Raw genomic sequence first — 18294 nt, forward strand, 5'->3', positions numbered from 1 at the left:
AGAAGCGCTAGGAACAAAACTTGGCACGAACCTGTGCAAAACCTCTTGCGAATGGATCCCCCTTTTACCCAGACCGACCGACCGACCGGCCACTTTGAGGGGTCACAACTTTGCACCCAGAAACCCATTTTCGATTTTGAAAGCGGATTCGTGATTTTCTCGTTGAGCTCTATCCATTTGAGGCATGGGGTCTGTTTCGGAAGATTCTACCCCCCCCCCCCCGCATAAAACCCCAATGGCCTGAGCCTGGAAGCCAAGGTTCCATTACCAGGTCGCTGTGATCATCATTCTGTGCGTTGCCACCGGTGTGTCTCACCCCGTGCCTAGCGGTACCTACAGTCGCACACAGCGCTCGTATCTTACGAAGGCAGGGGCGGCGTCAGTGGCCGAATTCCTTAAAATGGCTTCGTTTAGTTGACGAAATAGGCTGCCGCCGCTTCGTTCACCCCCAAAATTTTCCGGGGGCTCCGCCCCCGACCCGCACGAGGTCGACACCGACACGACACGCCCACTCCTCCCCTGCTTCCCGCTGACCCACCCAACCTCACTCTCCCGCCAGGGGAAACCCTGTCTCCCGCCGTCAACACCCATAGATACAGCCCTTTGAGCCTTCTTACCATATGCCACGCAGGTTTCGGCCGTGGAGTAGCCGCGGGAACCCCCTGTCCTTGGCCAAAAGTGGCCGAAATCCCAAAAATGTCTTCGTCTGTTTGCCGAAAGACCCCCCAAGATCCCGTGCGTTTTGGCCGAAATTCCACGCCAAGATCAAAAAAATTTCGTCCGCCAGAGGCCTTTTTGGGCAAATTTCGTTCCGAACGAAGGAAGATACGAGCGCTGGTCGCACAACGCATCACCTGCAACGCATCACCCACGTGCAGCACCTCGTGCTTGTACTTACAACACGTACTTCCGCAAATCAACCGCTCGTAATAACAGTGAGGATCACTTGAATCTGTCTTCCCTCCTTAGCATCCCTGAATCAGGTTCTTGCCTCTTCACCGCTCACTACTTGCCATGTTTGGGCACAAACTGTTGTTCGGTTCCGCGGAGTCAAGCTAGCTCGGAATGTGCCTAATTGCCAGCCTACCCCAATTTGGCCCACTTGCCCGTGCGGCTGGCCCGCACGGATTCAGAGCCTGCCTGATTTAATTTTGCATGCTTATATTAGATTAGGATTATCCAAGGACTGGGAGGCCAGTAAGAGGGCGATTCCCGACCAGTCCCCGAAAACGACCCTGCGCGCCCGCCCGATTATTTGGCCCACTCGCCAGAGCCCACGCCCTGGTTCTCGAAAGCGTGCCTGACAACCCGGTTCTCTGCATATAAATTATCCTTTACGTGTAAGTGATAGCTTTGCGAGCTTGAATGGGCAAACAAGGGCTGGCCCTGCTGGGCTCGGTGCGGCGGATGCCGCTCCGGCGAGTGCCTGGGGACTGCATGAGTAAAGGCCCCTATAGCATCGAAATGGCATCATGTGACATACATAAAGGTCTCTGAACAGTTTCTGGACATGAATGTCAAAGTCAAAATGTCAAATGTCGCGCTTGCTCGGACCCCGCCAATTCGGCTCGAAGCTATCTAGCTTACATCTTAGTGTGCAGATAACTCGACGGCATGAAATCTAGGAACAAAACACCGCCTATGCGAGATATGGCGTGTGGAGCAGACGGACTGCAGGCTAACTGGTTTGCGCATTTAGTATCTGTTGATGTTTATCCTTTGGTGATTAGTGCACGCCGGAATGCGCCTGCAGACGACAAACGAAACAACATGTTGAGCATTTAAGGAGCGATGTGCACCCAGAACACTCCCAATCCTGCCCGGACGGTTGCAACAATCCTCATATGACATCTATAGGGTATCGAAATCGACAAATCGCCGGCAGGGATGACCAAAACGTCTCGCGGCCCGGTGGGCCAATTTGGGGTCGCCCCTCAGTTTTCCCCCCAAAACCCGGCCCCCAGAATCCACTCGCCCAGCGCGCCCTTTTGACCCCCAACCCGTGCAATAATCATATATAGTGTATATATCAATGTTTTGTCAAGTGCGGGCGCCTAGGAAGCCCTGTAGCGGTCTGGGCCAAAAGTGGGCCAAATATGGCACATTCCGAGCTATGCATGCACCAGGCCCTGTGGGCTCGACGACATCATGGTGCCAGCTTGGAGCTAACCATGACGCGCCCCTGAAGCACGCCAGGCAAAGTGCCCGGCGGTTCCGTCACATCCAAACTATGATACGCGCCTCATTCTATTCACTCAATCGCGGCTCGACGTGAGCCCCACGGCAGCATGACCTACGATTCCACGACCAGCTTGTGCACGCCGCTGACGCTTGCTGCGTGCCACCCCAACCCCGTTCCTGGTGCTAACAACACTTTTCCTCCTGCCGCCGTCACATGCTCAGTGCGCGTTGGCGGGCGGTGCGGCCTTCAGCACGTCGATCATCTGCTGTATGTCCATGATGTACCAGTCCGCCTGGGCGGCCACTGTGGGGCGCACCACCACGCCGCCGTAGCTGCGCAGGCACGACGCAGGGCAGGGACAGGGGCAGCAGGAAGGTGAGAGGCATGCCATGCTAGGAGGTCTTGGCTGGGTAGTTCGTATGCACGACAGGGGTCGCCAAAACATTGTTGAACACGCTACAGGCACAGCAACCGTGCCTGCAATACCAACGTGCACGCTCGAAACCGTTTTTGGTTGACAAGGTTGACCGCGTCTTGTTGCGTCAACCTACCACCGCTCGCGCTCCAGTCTCAAGCTCGCTCAGCCGCCCCCCTTCCTCCTACCAACCGCCCGCTGCTGACTGCACACTTACCCAATGAACAGGCTGGCAGCGCCCTCTGACCGCGCCTCGGCATCCGTGGCGCCGTCGCCCACCATCACCACCTCCTCGTACCCGTACTTCTCCTGTTCATGGATGCATTATTGTCTTCATAGTTACGTAACTGGGCAACCGGGCATTCTTGTTGTGACGGGAGGGGGGCGGTTCAGTACACGACACTGATAGTACTGGGGTTGGGTTGACATTTAAAGAGCCCGGGGCACTACCCCCGCTGCAAGCCCTGAGCACGAAAATATGCTGATCCCCAGGTTGAGCAATTGGGACGTTGTGGTAAAACCCCGTACGTGTGTTCACCTTGACCCCAACCATGATGCCCATTTCCGCCTCTTCAACTCCCGTTCTGCCACCCGCACCTTGATGTGCCTAATAGCAGCAGGCTTGCCGCCACTGCGGCAAGTAAACTCGCTCTCGTCAAAGCCCGCATAGCGGCCATCATGCTGCGTTCCACGCGTGCGGGAGATAGGGTACATGTGTGTTTCTGGAGACGGGAGTGCTGGAATGCGCGGCAGCTCAATGGCCACCTGATTATGTATACGGCGGCAGCGACGATGATGGCATGGCCCCACCATCATTCCCACAAACTTCCTCTTCCAATACCAGCCTGCAAGCGCTCTCCAGACGTCGCCTCTCTCTTACATTCTTCCCACGCTCCCCTTCCACCCTAAGCGATATTCCTCCTCTCTCCTTGAGCCCCGCCTTCCCCCTCCAGCCCCCTCCCCGGCTCTAGACGCCGCCACAACTCACGTCAAACAGGATGGAGTTGGCAAACACGTGCGACAGCGGGATGCCCAGCGACTCCGCCAGTGGGTGGATGATCTAAGAGCCCGGTTGTTACACAAATCAGCGGGGTGGTAGAGGGCAGGGTACAGGCATTTGGAGGTGAGCAGGTGGGCGGGCGGGTGATGTGACATGTGAAGCCCCAATCGCCCCCAAGCAAGCACGGACGTACGATGCCCCATGCTGCCCTGCATATGCCCAGACCTTGTGCCCGCACACGTCCTGGGCGCCTCGTGCATGTATTGTTTCGGTGCAGGTGTGATCCATCTCAATCAAAACATATCCTCACGTCCCTTATGTATCTTCCTCCTATCACGCCATTACGTGCCGTTCCCTGCCGCCGCACCTGCCGGAAGCCGCCCGACACCAGGAACACCTCCTGCCCCCGCGCCTTCAGCAGCGCCACCAGCTCCGGGATGCCTGTGGGATGGGGTTAGCACAGTGGGAGGGGGAAGAGGACCATGGCATGCCTTCTACCTTGCCTGGACCCTGCTTGATGCCTTTTTATCCATGACGCAAGGCGAGAAATCAGAGCACCGAAATGCAGCCCCCTTGGCATATCCTACAAGTTCCCAGCTCTCGGTGTAAACCCCTACCCACATCTGCACCGCTTGCCACCCTGCATACCACTTTCGTGTCCTCTCGGATAATATGTGTACGGGTACACCTATCCAACGACCTTCTCGCTCCTCCACACCCACCCTTGGTCACCCGGTGTGGGTGGTCTGCTAGGAACTTGTCCACTGCCTGGCGGCTGGGGTGCATGACACCCAGCCGCGTGCGCAGAGCCTCCTTAAACTCAACGGTGCCACCCATGGCCCTACAAGTGAATTGGTAGGTTCGAATGGGCAAGAGACGGGCGAGGGACGGATTTAGGGGAAGGGCGGGGAGGGGCGGCCGCACATGTTGCCCAGCACATCAGAACATGCTGCGTGTTCTCGTTTGTTCCCCTTCTGCCTCCCTCCGCCACCTCCGCGGGATTCTCCAAATCAAGCTTGTAACCCCAACCAAAGGAGCATTGGCCTGCATCGACCCACTTGGCAGTCAGCGCGGCCACCTGCTCGCCCACGCCGAGGTAGGCTGCAAGCTCGTCGATTGACTCGTCCTCACAGCTGAAGGCCAGAATGAAATATGACGGTCATAGACACACATGTAAGCATTTGTAGCAATGCAGCCATCACCACTGCGAGCTGGGCTGCTTTGCACCTGGCCTCGCGCCCTTGCATTTCAAGTCAAGCTCACGGCATACTCACAATGTGCTGTCTACATCAAAGCAAACCGCCTGCGAGCAAGCAAGCAAGCCAATATACGTGTTACACGCGACCTCGGCGTGAAGCGTGTCGGCGGGCAGCGACTCACGAGTTACCGACGATTCCCTTACCTCCGCGTGCCGCAGCTTCTGCGCTACATCCGGTTTCAGCTCCATCGTGCTGACTGCGATACAACAAGTTGCGGTTTGACAAGTCGCGATGGAAACCGCGACGTGGCCCGCCCGAACTTACTGGGTTGGGCAGCTGTTGATCGCATACGCACAATGCGGTTAGAGCCCTTGCACGGCCTAAAAGTCGACGCAGGGCGGCTTTGCAAAGAACGCATCTCTGCACGTTTGCGAAAACACTGGGTGGGGGAACAAGACCTATGAAGTGATGTTCACAAAGTAAAGCAGAACAATGCGTTCTCCTGATAGAAGTGTGGATTGCCGGATCCAGACAGCAGACGGCCTGTCAAGTTTAGCGACGACCCTAAATGCGGGGCCGATTCTCCAGAGCGGGACTTAGCATGTGAGACTTAATCAGTGTAAAAATCTCATTGCGCTAAACACAAGAATGCATTAATGTTACGGAGCATTCCAGCACGCCGCACCCCCCATCCTGTACACTCCAAGCCGACCAACGCTATGTAACTAGATGTAACTCGGTCGGCCTTCCACAGCACACAGACGACATTGCGAGCCATATGCAAAATGTTATAGATAAAAATACAGCTGCGCCATCACGTCGAGCATGTTCGAGTGCACGACAGACATGCCCGAGCAATCAGCAAATCGGCCTGCATTGGAGGGAGGCCCAAGCAGCGCCAACCAGTTACGATCCCAGCTGTCAGAGTCACAGGCCAACCCGATATGGTCGCGCGCACTGCAAAAGCAGCACACGACCAGGTGCCAACTCCAGCACGGTTAGGCAAATGTTGGAGACGGCGGAATGAACATATGTGAGGCCCCGGGCTTTGCATCTTCCAGAAATAGGCCGCCGCTGCTGGCTAGAAGGGCCCTGACCATGTTCTCGCCCACGGCATCCAGAGGCTCCCAGAAGCCCAGTTCTTATCGTTTGGAGGGGCTCCGCCCACGGGCTCCGCCCCAAACCCCGCCCCTGGAAAGGGGGAGTTGGCGAGATTCGGGGACTGTATGCAGCCCGTTCCAGCCCAACGCGGCGAGAATGCACCCCCAGAAATGCCCCAATATTTCTCACCCGAGGGCCTGCTTTGGGGCCCGCTTCTTGCCCGATGCAAGCCCTGGAGGCACCAGGCGCTTCGTACAGCTAGGAAACGGGCTGAGCCGTGATGCAGGAAGATTGCATTGGTTACAAGAGGGACTTGCTGACGCGAGTCACGAGCGACATCTGCTCTGGACCTCAGGGACGTGCCACCTGCATCGCCGACGACCTACTCTAGTAGTAGGCTTGCTCTCGTAAGAGCTCCATTTACCTCCGGTTCTGCTCCTAACATCGAGTGCTAGGACCATGCTCAATCACCCGACCAACCAGAACTACTCAATTTTTTGGAGTCCGCAGCAAACCTTCCGGACTGAATTCAGTCAAATCAACTAAGGCATAAACTCATCCAGCCCACTGCATGTCCGTAGTCTATTCATTCCGATTGAAATCGGAGGGGTGTATGGGGGTCGAACCCATGACCTCGAGCGAATTCGTCCCTTGACGCTATTCACTCGAAACGGAACCGCCCACCCCAGGAAGGCCCGGGGAGGCACAGGCAGGGTAGGCAGGCCCACGCACAGACAGGGGAAGGCACAGCCGCACAGACAGGGTGGGAGGCAAAGGCGGCAGCCGGTCTCAGGCAGGGACAAAGAAACACAGCTGGCCACGGAACCCAGGCACTTGCATTCATGGGGCACAGTGTGGAGGTAGGCCTGGGCGCCTGTGTCCCAGTTGGGCACATTTCTGTATGTCCATGTCAAATGGCATACCGTACTGTGCTTAGAAGACTAACTCCCAGAAGTTTTATCACGGCTGGAAATATTATTTTGGTACTAGCAAGGCAGCCATCAGCTGGGAGGCATTGTGTTGGATCGTTACTGGGCATTCCAGTGATGCACCACAGAGCTGCCAGCCCCATTGACAGCCAACACAGCTGGCCTGGCTCTTGATATGTATGTACTGTGCGACACCCCGCACCACCCACACACGGGCCCTCGGACCCCACACTGTGCCCCATGCACCCCAGTGCCTGGGTTCCGTGGCCATCCAGCTGTGTTGGATCGTTACTGGGCATGCCAGTGGTGCACCACAGAGCTGCCAGCCCCATTGACAGCCAACACAGCTGGCCTGGCGCTTGATATGTACTGTGCAACACCCTGCACCACCCACACACGGGCCCTCGGACCCCACACTGTGCCCCATGCACCCCAGTGCCTGGGTTCCGTGGTCAGCTGTGTTGGATCGTTACTGGGCATGCCAGTGATGCACCACAGAGCTGACAGCCCCAATGACAGCCAACACAGCAGGTCTGGCGCTTGATATGTACTGTGCAACACCCTGCACCACCCACACACGGGCCCTCGGACCCCACACTGTGCCCCATGCACCCCAGTGCCTGGGTTCCGTGGTCAGCTGTGTTGGATCGTTACTGGGCATGCCAGTGGTGCACCACAGAGCTGCCAGCCCCATTGACAGCCAACACAGCAGGTCTGGCGCTTGATATGTACTGTGCAACACCCCGCATGCACCACCCACACATACACGGGCCCTCGGACCCCACACTGTGCCCCATGCACCCCAGTGCCTGGGTTCCGTGGCCAGCTGTGTTGGATCGTTACTGGGCATGCCAGTGATGCACCACAGAGCTGCCAGCCCCATTGACAGCCAACACAGCAGGTCTGGCTCTTGATATGTATGTACTGTGTGACACCCCGCATGCACCACCCACACATACACGGGCCCTCGGACCCCACACTGTGCCCCATGCACCCCAGTGCCTGGGTTCCGTGGCCAGCTGTGTTGGATCGTTACTGGGCATGCCAGTGATGCACCACAGAGCTGACAGCCCCATTGACAGCCAACACAGCTGGCCTGGCGCTTGACATGTACTGTGCAACACCCCGCATCCCCCACACACGGGCCCTCGGACCCCACACTGTGTTCCATGCACCCCAGTGCCTGGGTTCCGTGGCCAGCTGTGTTGGATCGTTACTGGGCATGCCAGTGATGCACCACAGAGCTGACAGCCCCATTGACAGCCAACACAGCAGGTCTGGCGCTTGACATGTACTGTGCAACACCCCGCAACCCCCACACACGGGCCCTCGGACCCCACACTGTGTGCCATGCACCCCAGTGCCTGGGTTCCGTGGCCAGCTGTGTTGGATCGTTACTGGGCATGCCAGTGATGCACCACAGAGCTGCCAGCCCCATTGACAGCCAACACAGCTGGCCTGGCGCTTGACATGTACTGTGCAACACCCCGCACCACCCGCACATGGGCCCTCGGACCCCACACTGTGTGCCATGCACCCCAGTGCCTGGGTTCCGTGGCCAGCTGTGTTGGATCGTTACTGGGCATGCCAGTGATGCACCACAGAGCTGCCAGCCCCATTGACAGCCAACACAGCTGGCCTGGCGCTTGACATGTACTGTGCAACACCCCGCACCCCCCACACACGGGCCCTCGGACCCCACACTGTGTTCCATGCACCCCAGTGCCTGGGTTCCGTGGCCAGCTGTGTCGGATCGTTACTGGGCATGCCAGTGATGCACCACAGAGCTGCCAGCCCCATTGACAGCCAACACAGCTGGCCTGGCGCTTGATATGTACTGTGCAACACCCTGCACCCCCCACACACGGGCCCTCGGACCCCACACTGTGCCCCATGCACCCCAGTGCCTGGGTTCCGTGGCCAGCTGTGTCGGATCGTTACTGGGCATGCCAGTGATGCACCACAGAGCTGCCAGCCCCATTGACAGCCAACACAGCAGGCCTGGCGCTTGACATGTACTGTGCAACACCCTGCACCCCCCACACACGGGCCCTCGGACCCCACACTGTGTGCCATGCACCCCAGTGCCTGGGTTCCGTGGCCAGCTGTGTTGGATCGTTACTGGGCATGCCAGTGATGCACCACAGAGCTGACAGCCCCATTGACAGCCAACACAGCAGGTCTGGCGCTTGACATGTACTGTGCAACACCCCGCACCACCCGCACACGGGCCCTCGGACCCCACACTGTGCCCCATGCACCCCAGTGCCTGGGTTCCGTGGCCAGCTGTGTTGGATCGTTACTGGGCATGCCAGTGATGCATCACAGAGCTGACAGCCCCATTGACAGCCAACACAGCTGGCCTGGCGCTTGACATGTACTGTGCAACACCCCGCACCACCCACACACGGGCCCTCGGACCCCACACTGTGCCCCATGCACCCCAGTGCCTGGGTTCCGTGGCCAGCTGTGTTGGATCGTTACTGGGCATGCCAGTGATGCACCACAGAGCTGACAGCCCCATTGACAGCCAACACAGCTGGCCTGGCGCTTGACATGTACTGTGCAACACCCTGCACCCCCCACACACGGGCCCTCGGACCCCACACTGTGCCCCATGCACCCCAGTGCCTGGGTTCCGTGGCCAGCTGTGTTGGATCGTTACTGGGCATGCCAGTGATGCACCACAGAGCTGCGAGCCCCATTGACAGCCAACACAGCTGGCCTGGCGCTTGACATGTACTGTGCAACACCCCGCACCACCCACACACGGGCCCTCGGACCCCACACTGTGCCCCATGCACCCCAGTGCCTGGGTTCCGTGGCCATCCAGCTGTGTTGGATCGTTACTGGGCATGCCAGTGATGCACCACAGAGCTGCCAGCCCCATTGACAGCCAACACAGCAGGCCTGGCGCTTGACATGTACTGTGCAACACCCCGCACCACCCGCACACGGGCCCTCGGACCCCACACTGTGCCCCATGCACCCCAGTGCCTGGGTTCCGTGGCCAGCTGTGTTGGATCGTTACTGGGCATGCCAGTGATGCATCACAGAGCTGACAGCCCCATTGACAGCCAACACAGCTGGCCTGGCGCTTGACATGTACTGTGCAACACCCCGCACCACCCACACACGGGCCCTCGGACCCCACACTGTGCCCCATGCACCCCAGTGCCTGGGTTCCGTGGCCAGCTGTGTTGGATCGTTACTGGGCATGCCAGTGATGCACCACAGAGCTGACAGCCCCATTGACAGCCAACACAGCTGGCCTGGCGCTTGACATGTACTGTGCAACACCCTGCACCCCCCACACACGGGCCCTCGGACCCCACACTGTGCCCCATGCACCCCAGTGCCTGGGTTCCGTGGCCAGCTGTGTTGGATCGTTACTGGGCATGCCAGTGATGCACCACAGAGCTGCGAGCCCCATTGACAGCCAACACAGCTGGCCTGGCGCTTGACATGTACTGTGCAACACCCCGCACCACCCACACACGGGCCCTCGGACCCCACACTGTGTGCCATGCACCCCAGTGCCTGGGTTCCGTGGCCATCCAGCTGTGTTGGATCGTTACTGGGCATGCCAGTGATGCACCACAGAGCTGCCAGCCCCATTGACAGCCAACACAGCAGGCCTGGCGCTTGACATGTACTGTGCAACACCCTGCACCCCCCACACACGGGCCCTCGGACCCCACACTGTGCCCCATGCACCCCAGTGCCTGGGTTCCGTGGCCATCCAGCTGTGTTGGATCGTTACTGGGCATGCCAGTGATGCACCACAGAGCTGACAGCCCCATTGACAGCCAACACAGCTGGCCTGGCGCTTGACATGTACTGTGCAACACCCCGCACCCCCCACACACGGGCCCTCGGACCCCACACTGTGTTCCATGCACCCCAGTGCCTGGGTTCCGTGGCCAGCTGTGTCGGATCGTTACTGGGCATGCCAGTGATGCACCACAGAGCAGAGGGATGCAGGCGCTCTGGATTTCGCGACGACCCCGGGCACAGGATTTCGCCCGGCGAAATCCCGCTGTCTTCAGTACAAAGGGGGATTTCTGGCGGGGACAGCGGGATACCTCGGGTGGGGTCACCCGCGGAAGCGGGATTCGGCGCCGGGGGGCACCGCAGACAGCGGGATTCGGCGCCGGGGGGCACCGCAGGCAGCGGGATTCGGCGCCGGGGGGCACCCCAGACAGCGGGATTTGACGCCTGGGGGCATCCTCGGGAGCGGGATATTGCAGATGTCGGCACCCGGGGAAGCGGGATAGGAAGTGCGTGGTAGCGGGGTTGTGCGCGCAGGGCGCAGGGCGGTGCGCGTGGCAGCTTGGGCATGCCAGCCCACGCATCCCCGTTAACCATAGACTGCCTCTTGATGCTTTCAGTACATGTATACGCATAAAGATATATTTGTTTCATTCCCATCACTCCTACGGCGGCCTTCCAAATGTTTCAAGCGATCCTTTCTTCTGCGGGTTCTGGGCTTTAGCACAGGAGAAGCCGCGAACATGCATATATTGTACATGGTTTGCTGCCTGGGCCGCAAGCGCTGGCTAAGCTACCTCCAGCGCTGTTGGTGCCGGCCAGGAGCCATTGGCTCCTTATCCCCACCTAGCACCAAAGCGCTGGCGTGAAGTAGATTTAGATAACAAAGCCGCATCTGTACCCCTTTTAGCATCGAGGCACACTAAAATACCGCGACGGAGATATTGGGCTGAGCCAGTTCCTGAGCGCCTGAACAGTGCCCGGAAACACGCGTGACCCTGCTGCCATAACAAAAGATAACTGTGGGAATGCGACTAAGCTTAGGGAGCTGTCACATCAAGTTCTCCGCCCTCCCTGCTTCATTCGCTCGCTCGCTGATCGGGACCATGCGTGCTCATGCCCTCCGTGATACCTGCCCTGATATGATGGAGACTGCCTTGTGTCTGTAGGTGGGGAAGGTGGTAGGACTAGGGGTGTAGGCCTAGGGTGTAGGCCTAGGGGAAGGGGAAGGGGAAGGGGTGATAGGGCGGGTGATGGCGGGAGATGCTCGTGGGCCCGGGTCGAGCATACAGCGTGGACAGGCAAAGCACTATGGCCGAGCCAAGTAGGGCAGTTCACTGAGGCAAATGCAGATTTGGCCGCGCCAGGTGGGGGATTCGGCTGGGGCAGCTGGGGATTTCGCGGGGGGAGGTAGGGATTTGGCCGGGCCAGGTAGGGGATTCGGCCGGGGCATGTCGGGATTCGGCCGGGCCAGGTAGGGATGCGGCCGGGCCGGCTGGGAAATGACGCCGGGCCAGGTAAGAATATCTCGCGGCTCAGGATGTGTGCCCGGGGGACACCCCCGGAATTTGGCTGGGCGAGCGGTACTGCATCCCTCCGCACAGAGCTGCCAGCCCCATTGACAGCCAACACAGCTGGCCTGGCGCTTGATATGTACTGTGCAACACCCTGCACCCCCCACACACGGGCCCTCGGACCCCACACTGTGTGCCATGCACCCCAGTGCCTGGGTTCCGTGGCCATCCAGCTGTGTTGGATCGTTACTGGGCATGCCAGTGATGCACCACAGAGCTGCGAGCCCCATTGACAGCCAACACAGCAGGTCTGGCGCTTGACATGTACTGTGCAACACCCCGCACCACCCGCACACGGGCCCTCGGACCCCACACTGTGTGCCATGCACCCCAGTGCCTGGGTTCCGTGGCCAGCTGTGTTGGATCGTTACTGGGCATGCCAGTGATGCATCACAGAGCTGACAGCCCCATTGACAGCCAACACAGCTGGCCTGGCGCTTGACATGTACTGTGCAACACCCCGCACCACCCACACACGGGCCCTCGGACCCCACACTGTGCCCCATGCACCCCAGTGCCTGGGTTCCGTGGCCATCCAGCTGTGTTGGATCGTTACTGGGCATGCCAGTGATGCACCACAGAGCTGCCAGCCCCATTGACAGCCAACACAGCAGGCCTGGCGCTTGACATGTACTGTGCAACACCCTGCACCCCCCACACACGGGCCCTCGGACCCCACACTGTGTGCCATGCACCCCAGTGCCTGGGTTCCGTGGCCAGCTGTGTTGGATCGTTACTGGGCATGCCAGTGATGCACCACAGAGCTGACAGCCCCAATGACAGCCAACACAGCTGGCCTGGCGCTTGACATGTACTGTGCAACACCCCGCACCACCCACACACGGGCCCTCGGACCCCACACTGTGCCCCATGCACCCCAGTGCCTGGGTTCCGTGGCCAGCTGTGTTGGATCGTTACTGGGCATGCCAGTGATGCATCACAGAGCTGACAGCCCCATTGACAGCCAACACAGCTGGCCTGGCGCTTGACATGTACTGTGCAACACCCCGCACCACCCACACACGGGCCCTCGGACCCCACACTGTGCCCCATGCACCCCAGTGCCTGGGTTCCGTGGCCATCCAGCTGTGTTGGATCGTTACTGGGCATGCCAGTGATGCACCACAGAGCTGCCAGCCCCATTGACAGCCAACACAGCAGGCCTGGCGCTTGACATGTACTGTGCAACACCCTGCACCCCCCACACACGGGCCCTCGGACCCCACACTGTGCCCCATGCACCCCAGTGCCTGGGTTCCGTGGCCATCCAGCTGTGTTGGATCGTTACTGGGCATGCCAGTGATGCACCACAGAGCTGACAGCCCCATTGACAGCCAACACAGCTGGCCTGGCGCTTGACATGTACTGTGCAACACCCTGCACCCCCCACACACGGGCCCTCGGACCCCACACTGTGTGCCATGCACCCCAGTGCCTGGGTTCCGTGGCCAGCTGTGTTGGATCGTTACTGGGCATGCCAGTGATGCACCACAGAGCTGACAGCCCCAATGACAGCCAACACAGCTGGCCTGGCGCTTGACATGTACTGTGCAACACCCCGCACCACCCGCACACGGGCCCTCGGACCCCACACTGTGTGCCATGCACCCCAGTGCCTGGGTTCCGTGGCCAGCTGTGTTGGATCGTTACTGGGCATGCCAGTGATGCATCACAGAGCTGACAGCCCCATTGACAGCCAACACAGCTGGCCTGGCGCTTGACATGTACTGTGCAACACCCCGCACCACCCACACACGGGCCCTCGGACCCCACACTGTGCCCAATGCACCCCAGTGCCTGGGTTCCGTGGCCATCCAGCTGTGTTGGATCGTTACTGGGCATGCCAGTGATGCACCACAGAGCTGCCAGCCCCATTGACAGCCAACACAGCAGGCCTGGCGCTTGACATGTACTGTGCAACACCCTGCACCCCCCACACACGGGCCCTCGGACCCCACACTGTGTGCCATGCACCCCAGTGCCTGGGTTCCGTGGCCAGCTGTGTTGGATCGTTACTGGGCATGCCAGTGATGCACCACAGAGCTGACAGCCCCAATGACAGCCAACACAGCTGGCCTGGCGCTTGACATGTACTGTGCAACACCCCGCACCACCCACACACGGGCCCTCGGACCCCACACTGTGCCCCATGCACCCCAGTGCCTGGGTTCCGTGGCCAGCTGTGTTGGATCGTTACTGGGCATGCCAGTGATGCATCACAGAGCTGACAGCCCCATTGACAGCCAACACAGCTGGCCTGGCGCTTGACATGTACTGTGCAACACCCCGCACCACCCACACACGGGCCCTCGGACCCCACACTGTGCCCCATGCACCCCAGTGCCTGGGTTCCGTGGCCATCCAGCTGTGTTGGATCGTTACTGGGCATGCCAGTGATGCACCACAGAGCTGCCAGCCCCATTGACAGCCAACACAGCAGGCCTGGCGCTTGACATGTACTGTGCAACACCCTGCACCCCCCACACACGGGCCCTCGGACCCCACACTGTGCCCCATGCACCCCAGTGCCTGGGTTCCGTGGCCATCCAGCTGTGTTGGATCGTTACTGGGCATGCCAGTGATGCACCACAGAGCTGACAGCCCCATTGACAGCCAACACAGCTGGCCTGGCGCTTGACATGTACTGTGCAACACCCTGCACCCCCCACACACGGGCCCTCGGACCCCACACTGTGTGCCATGCACCCCAGTGCCTGGGTTCCGTGGCCAGCTGTGTTGGATCGTTACTGGGCATGCCAGTGATGCACCACAGAGCTGACAGCCCCAATGACAGCCAACACAGCTGGCCTGGCGCTTGACATGTACTGTGCAACACCCCGCACCACCCACACACGGGCCCTCGGACCCCACACTGTGCCCCATGCACCCCAGTGCCTGGGTTCCGTGGCCAGCTGTGTTGGATCGTTACTGGGCATGCCAGTGATGCACCACAGAGCTGCGAGCCCCATTGACAGCCAACACAGCTGGCCTGGCGCTTGACATGTACTGTGCAACACCCCGCACCACCCACACACGGGCCCTCGGACCCCACACTGTGCCCCATGCACCCCAGTGCCTGGGTTCCGTGGCCATCCAGCTGTGTTGGATCGTTACTGGGCATGCCAGTGATGCACCACAGAGCTGCCAGCCCCATTGACAGCCAACACAGCAGGCCTGGCGCTTGACATGTACTGTGCAACACCCTGCACCCCCCACACACGGGCCCTCGGACCCCACACTGTGCCCCATGCACCCCAGTGCCTGGGTTCCGTGGCCAGCTGTGTTGGATCGTTACTGGGCATGCCAGTGATGCACCACAGAGCTGCGAGCCCCATTGACAGCCAACACAGCTGGCCTGGCGCTTGACATGTACTGTGCAACACCCCGCACCACCCACACACGGGCCCTCGGACCCCACACTGTGCCCCATGCACCCCAGTGCCTGGGTTCCGTGGCCATCCAGCTGTGTTGGATCGTTACTGGGCATGCCAGTGATGCACCACAGAGCTGCCAGCCCCATTGACAGCCAACACAGCAGGCCTGGCGCTTGACATGTACTGTGCAACACCCTGCACCCCCCACACACGGGCCCTCGGACCCCACACTGTGCCCCATGCACCCCAGTGCCTGGGTTCCGTGGCCATCCAGCTGTGTTGGATCGTTACTGGGCATGCCAGTGATGCACCACAGAGCTGACAGCCCCATTGACAGCCAACACAGCTGGCCTGGCGCTTGACATGTACTGTGCAACACCCCGCACCCCCCACACACGGGCCCTCGGACCCCACACTGTGTTCCATGCACCCCAGTGCCTGGGTTCCGTGGCCAGCTGTGTCGGATCGTTACTGGGCATGCCAGTGATGCACCACAGAGCTGACAGCCCCAATGACAGCCAACACAGCTGGCCTGGCGCTTGATATGTACTGTGCAACACCCTGCACCCCCCACACACGGGCCCTCGGACCCCACACTGTGTGCCATGCACCCCAGTGCCTGGGTTCCGTGGCCAGCTGTGTTGGATCGTTACTGGGCATGCCAGTGATGCACCACAGAGCTGCGAGCCCCATTGACAGCCAACACAGCAGGTCTGGCGCTTGACATGTACTGTGCAACACCCCGCACCACCCGCACACGGGCCCTCGGACCCCACACTGTGTGCCATGCACCCCAGTGCCTGGGTTCCGTGGCCAGCTGTGTTGGATCGTTACTGGGCATGCCAGTGATGCATCACAGAGCTGACAGCCCCATTGACAGCCAACACAGCTGGCCTGGCGCTTGACATGTACTGTGCAACACCCCGCACCACCCACACACGGGCCCTCGGACCCCACACTGTGCCCCATGCACCCCAGTGCCTGGGTTCCGTGGCCAGCTGTGTTGGATCGTTACTGGGCATGCCAGTGATGCACCACAGAGCTGACAGCCCCATTGACAGCCAACACAGCTGGCCTGGCGCTTGACATGTACTGTGCAACACCCTGCACCCCCCACACACGGGCCCTCGGACCCCACACTGTGCCCCATGCACCCCAGTGCCTGGGTTCCGTGGCCAGCTGTGTTGGATCGTTACTGGGCATGCCAGTGATGCACCACAGAGCTGACAGCCCCATTGACAGCCAACACAGCTGGCCTGGCGCTTGACATGTACTGTGCAACACCCTGCACCCCCCACACACGGGCCCTCGGACCCCACACTGTGTGCCATGCACCCCAGTGCCTGGGTTCCGTGGCCAGCTGTGTTGGATCGTTACTGGGCATGCCAGTGATGCACCACAGAGCTGACAGCCCCAATGACAGCCAACACAGCTGGCCTGGCGCTTGACATGTACTGTGCAACACCCCGCACCACCCACACACGGGCCCTCGGACCCCACACTGTGCCCCATGCACCCCAGTGCCTGGGTTCCGTGGCCATCCAGCTGTATTGGATCGTTACTGGGCATGCCAGTGATGCACCACAGAGCTGCCAGCCCCATTGACAGCCAACACAGCAGGCCTGGCGCTTGACATGTACTGTGCAACACCCTGCACCCCCCACACACGGGCCCTCGGACCCCACACTGTGCCCCATGCACCCCAGTGCCTGGGTTCCGTGGCCATCCAGCTGTGTTGGATCGTTACTGGGCATGCCAGTGATGCACCACAGAGCTGACAGCCCCATTGACAGCCAACACAGCTGGCCTGGCGCTTGACATGTACTGTGCAACACCCCGCACCCCCCACACACGGGCCCTCGGACCCCACACTGTGTTCCATGCACCCCAGTGCCTGGGTTCCGTGGCCAGCTGTGTCGGATCGTTACTGGGCATGCCAGTGATGCACCACAGAGCTGCCAGCCCCATTGACAGCCAACACAGCTGGCCTGGCGCTTGATATGTACTGTGCAACACCCTGCACCCCCCACACACGGGCCCTCGGACCCCACACTGTGTGCCATGCACCCCAGTGCCTGGGTTCCGTGGCCAGCTGTGTTGGATCGTTACTGGGCATGCCAGTGATGCACCACAGAGCTGCGAGCCCCATTGACAGCCAACACAGCAGGTCTGGCACTTGACATGTACTGTGCAACACCCCGCACCACCCGCACACGGGCCCTCGGACCCCACACTGTGTGCCATGCACCCCAGTGCCTGGGTTCCGTGGCCAGCTGTGTTGGATCGTTACTGGGCATGCCAGTGATGCATCACAGAGCTGACAGCCCCATTGACAGCCAACACAGCTGGCCTGGCGCTTGACATGTACTGTGCAACACCCCGCACCACCCACACACGGGCCCTCGGACCCCACACTGTGCCCCATGCACCCCAGTGCCTGGGTTCCGTGGCCAGCTGTGTTGGATCGTTACTGGGCATGCCAGTGATGCACCACAGAGCTGACAGCCCCAATGACAGCCAACACAGCTGGCCTGGCGCTTGACATGTACTGTGCAACACCCCGCACCCCCCACACACGGGCCCTCGGACCCCACACTGTGCCCCATGCACCCCAGTGCCTGGGTTCCGTGGCCAGCTGTGTTGGATCGTTACTGGGCATGCCAGTGATGCACCACAGAGCTGCCAGCCCCATTGACAGCCAACACAGCAGGCCTGGCGCTTGACATGTACTGTGCAACACCCTGCACCC

The 18294-nt window shown here is 60.3% G+C and overlaps 4 protein-coding genes across 4 annotated transcripts; all 4 read right to left on the reverse strand.

Moving 5' to 3' along the window:
* Positions 1 to 253: 253 nt before the first annotated feature.
* CHLRE_04g217955v5 (uncharacterized protein) lies at positions 254 to 5406 on the reverse strand. Its single transcript, XM_043061791.1, has 10 exons — positions 5121 to 5406; positions 5000 to 5052; positions 4872 to 4900; positions 4656 to 4730; positions 4320 to 4438; positions 3965 to 4038; positions 3586 to 3657; positions 3195 to 3278; positions 2815 to 2906; positions 254 to 2514 (listed from the first exon to the last, which is right to left on the reverse strand). The coding sequence occupies exons 1-10, from the start codon at positions 5143 to 5145 to the stop codon at positions 2400 to 2402; spliced, it is 738 nt and encodes a 245-aa protein (XP_042925046.1). The 5' UTR covers positions 5146 to 5406; the 3' UTR covers positions 254 to 2399.
* Positions 5407 to 6185: 779 nt separating this feature from the next.
* CHLRE_04g217956v5 (uncharacterized protein) lies at positions 6186 to 6846 on the reverse strand. Its single transcript, XM_043061792.1, has one exon. The coding sequence runs from the start codon at positions 6739 to 6741 to the stop codon at positions 6559 to 6561; it is 183 nt and encodes a 60-aa protein (XP_042925047.1). The 5' UTR covers positions 6742 to 6846; the 3' UTR covers positions 6186 to 6558.
* A 5314-nt stretch (positions 6847 to 12160) lies between these two features.
* CHLRE_04g217957v5 (uncharacterized protein) lies at positions 12161 to 15136 on the reverse strand. Its single transcript, XM_043061793.1, has one exon. It carries the CDS (start codon positions 15105 to 15107, stop codon positions 14916 to 14918), a length of 192 nt encoding a protein of 63 aa, XP_042925049.1. The 5' UTR covers positions 15108 to 15136; the 3' UTR covers positions 12161 to 14915.
* On the reverse strand, positions 14052 to 17146 carry CHLRE_04g217958v5 (uncharacterized protein). The gene has a single exon (XM_043061794.1). The coding sequence runs from the start codon at positions 17084 to 17086 to the stop codon at positions 16919 to 16921; it is 168 nt and encodes a 55-aa protein (XP_042925048.1). The 5' UTR covers positions 17087 to 17146; the 3' UTR covers positions 14052 to 16918.
* Between the last annotated feature and the right edge of the window lie 1148 nt (positions 17147 to 18294).

The sequence above is a fragment of the Chlamydomonas reinhardtii genome, chromosome 4 (assembly GCF_000002595.2).
Source record: "Chlamydomonas reinhardtii strain CC-503 cw92 mt+ chromosome 4, whole genome shotgun sequence".
In the NCBI taxonomy this organism is placed as follows: domain Eukaryota; kingdom Viridiplantae; phylum Chlorophyta; class Chlorophyceae; order Chlamydomonadales; family Chlamydomonadaceae; genus Chlamydomonas; species Chlamydomonas reinhardtii.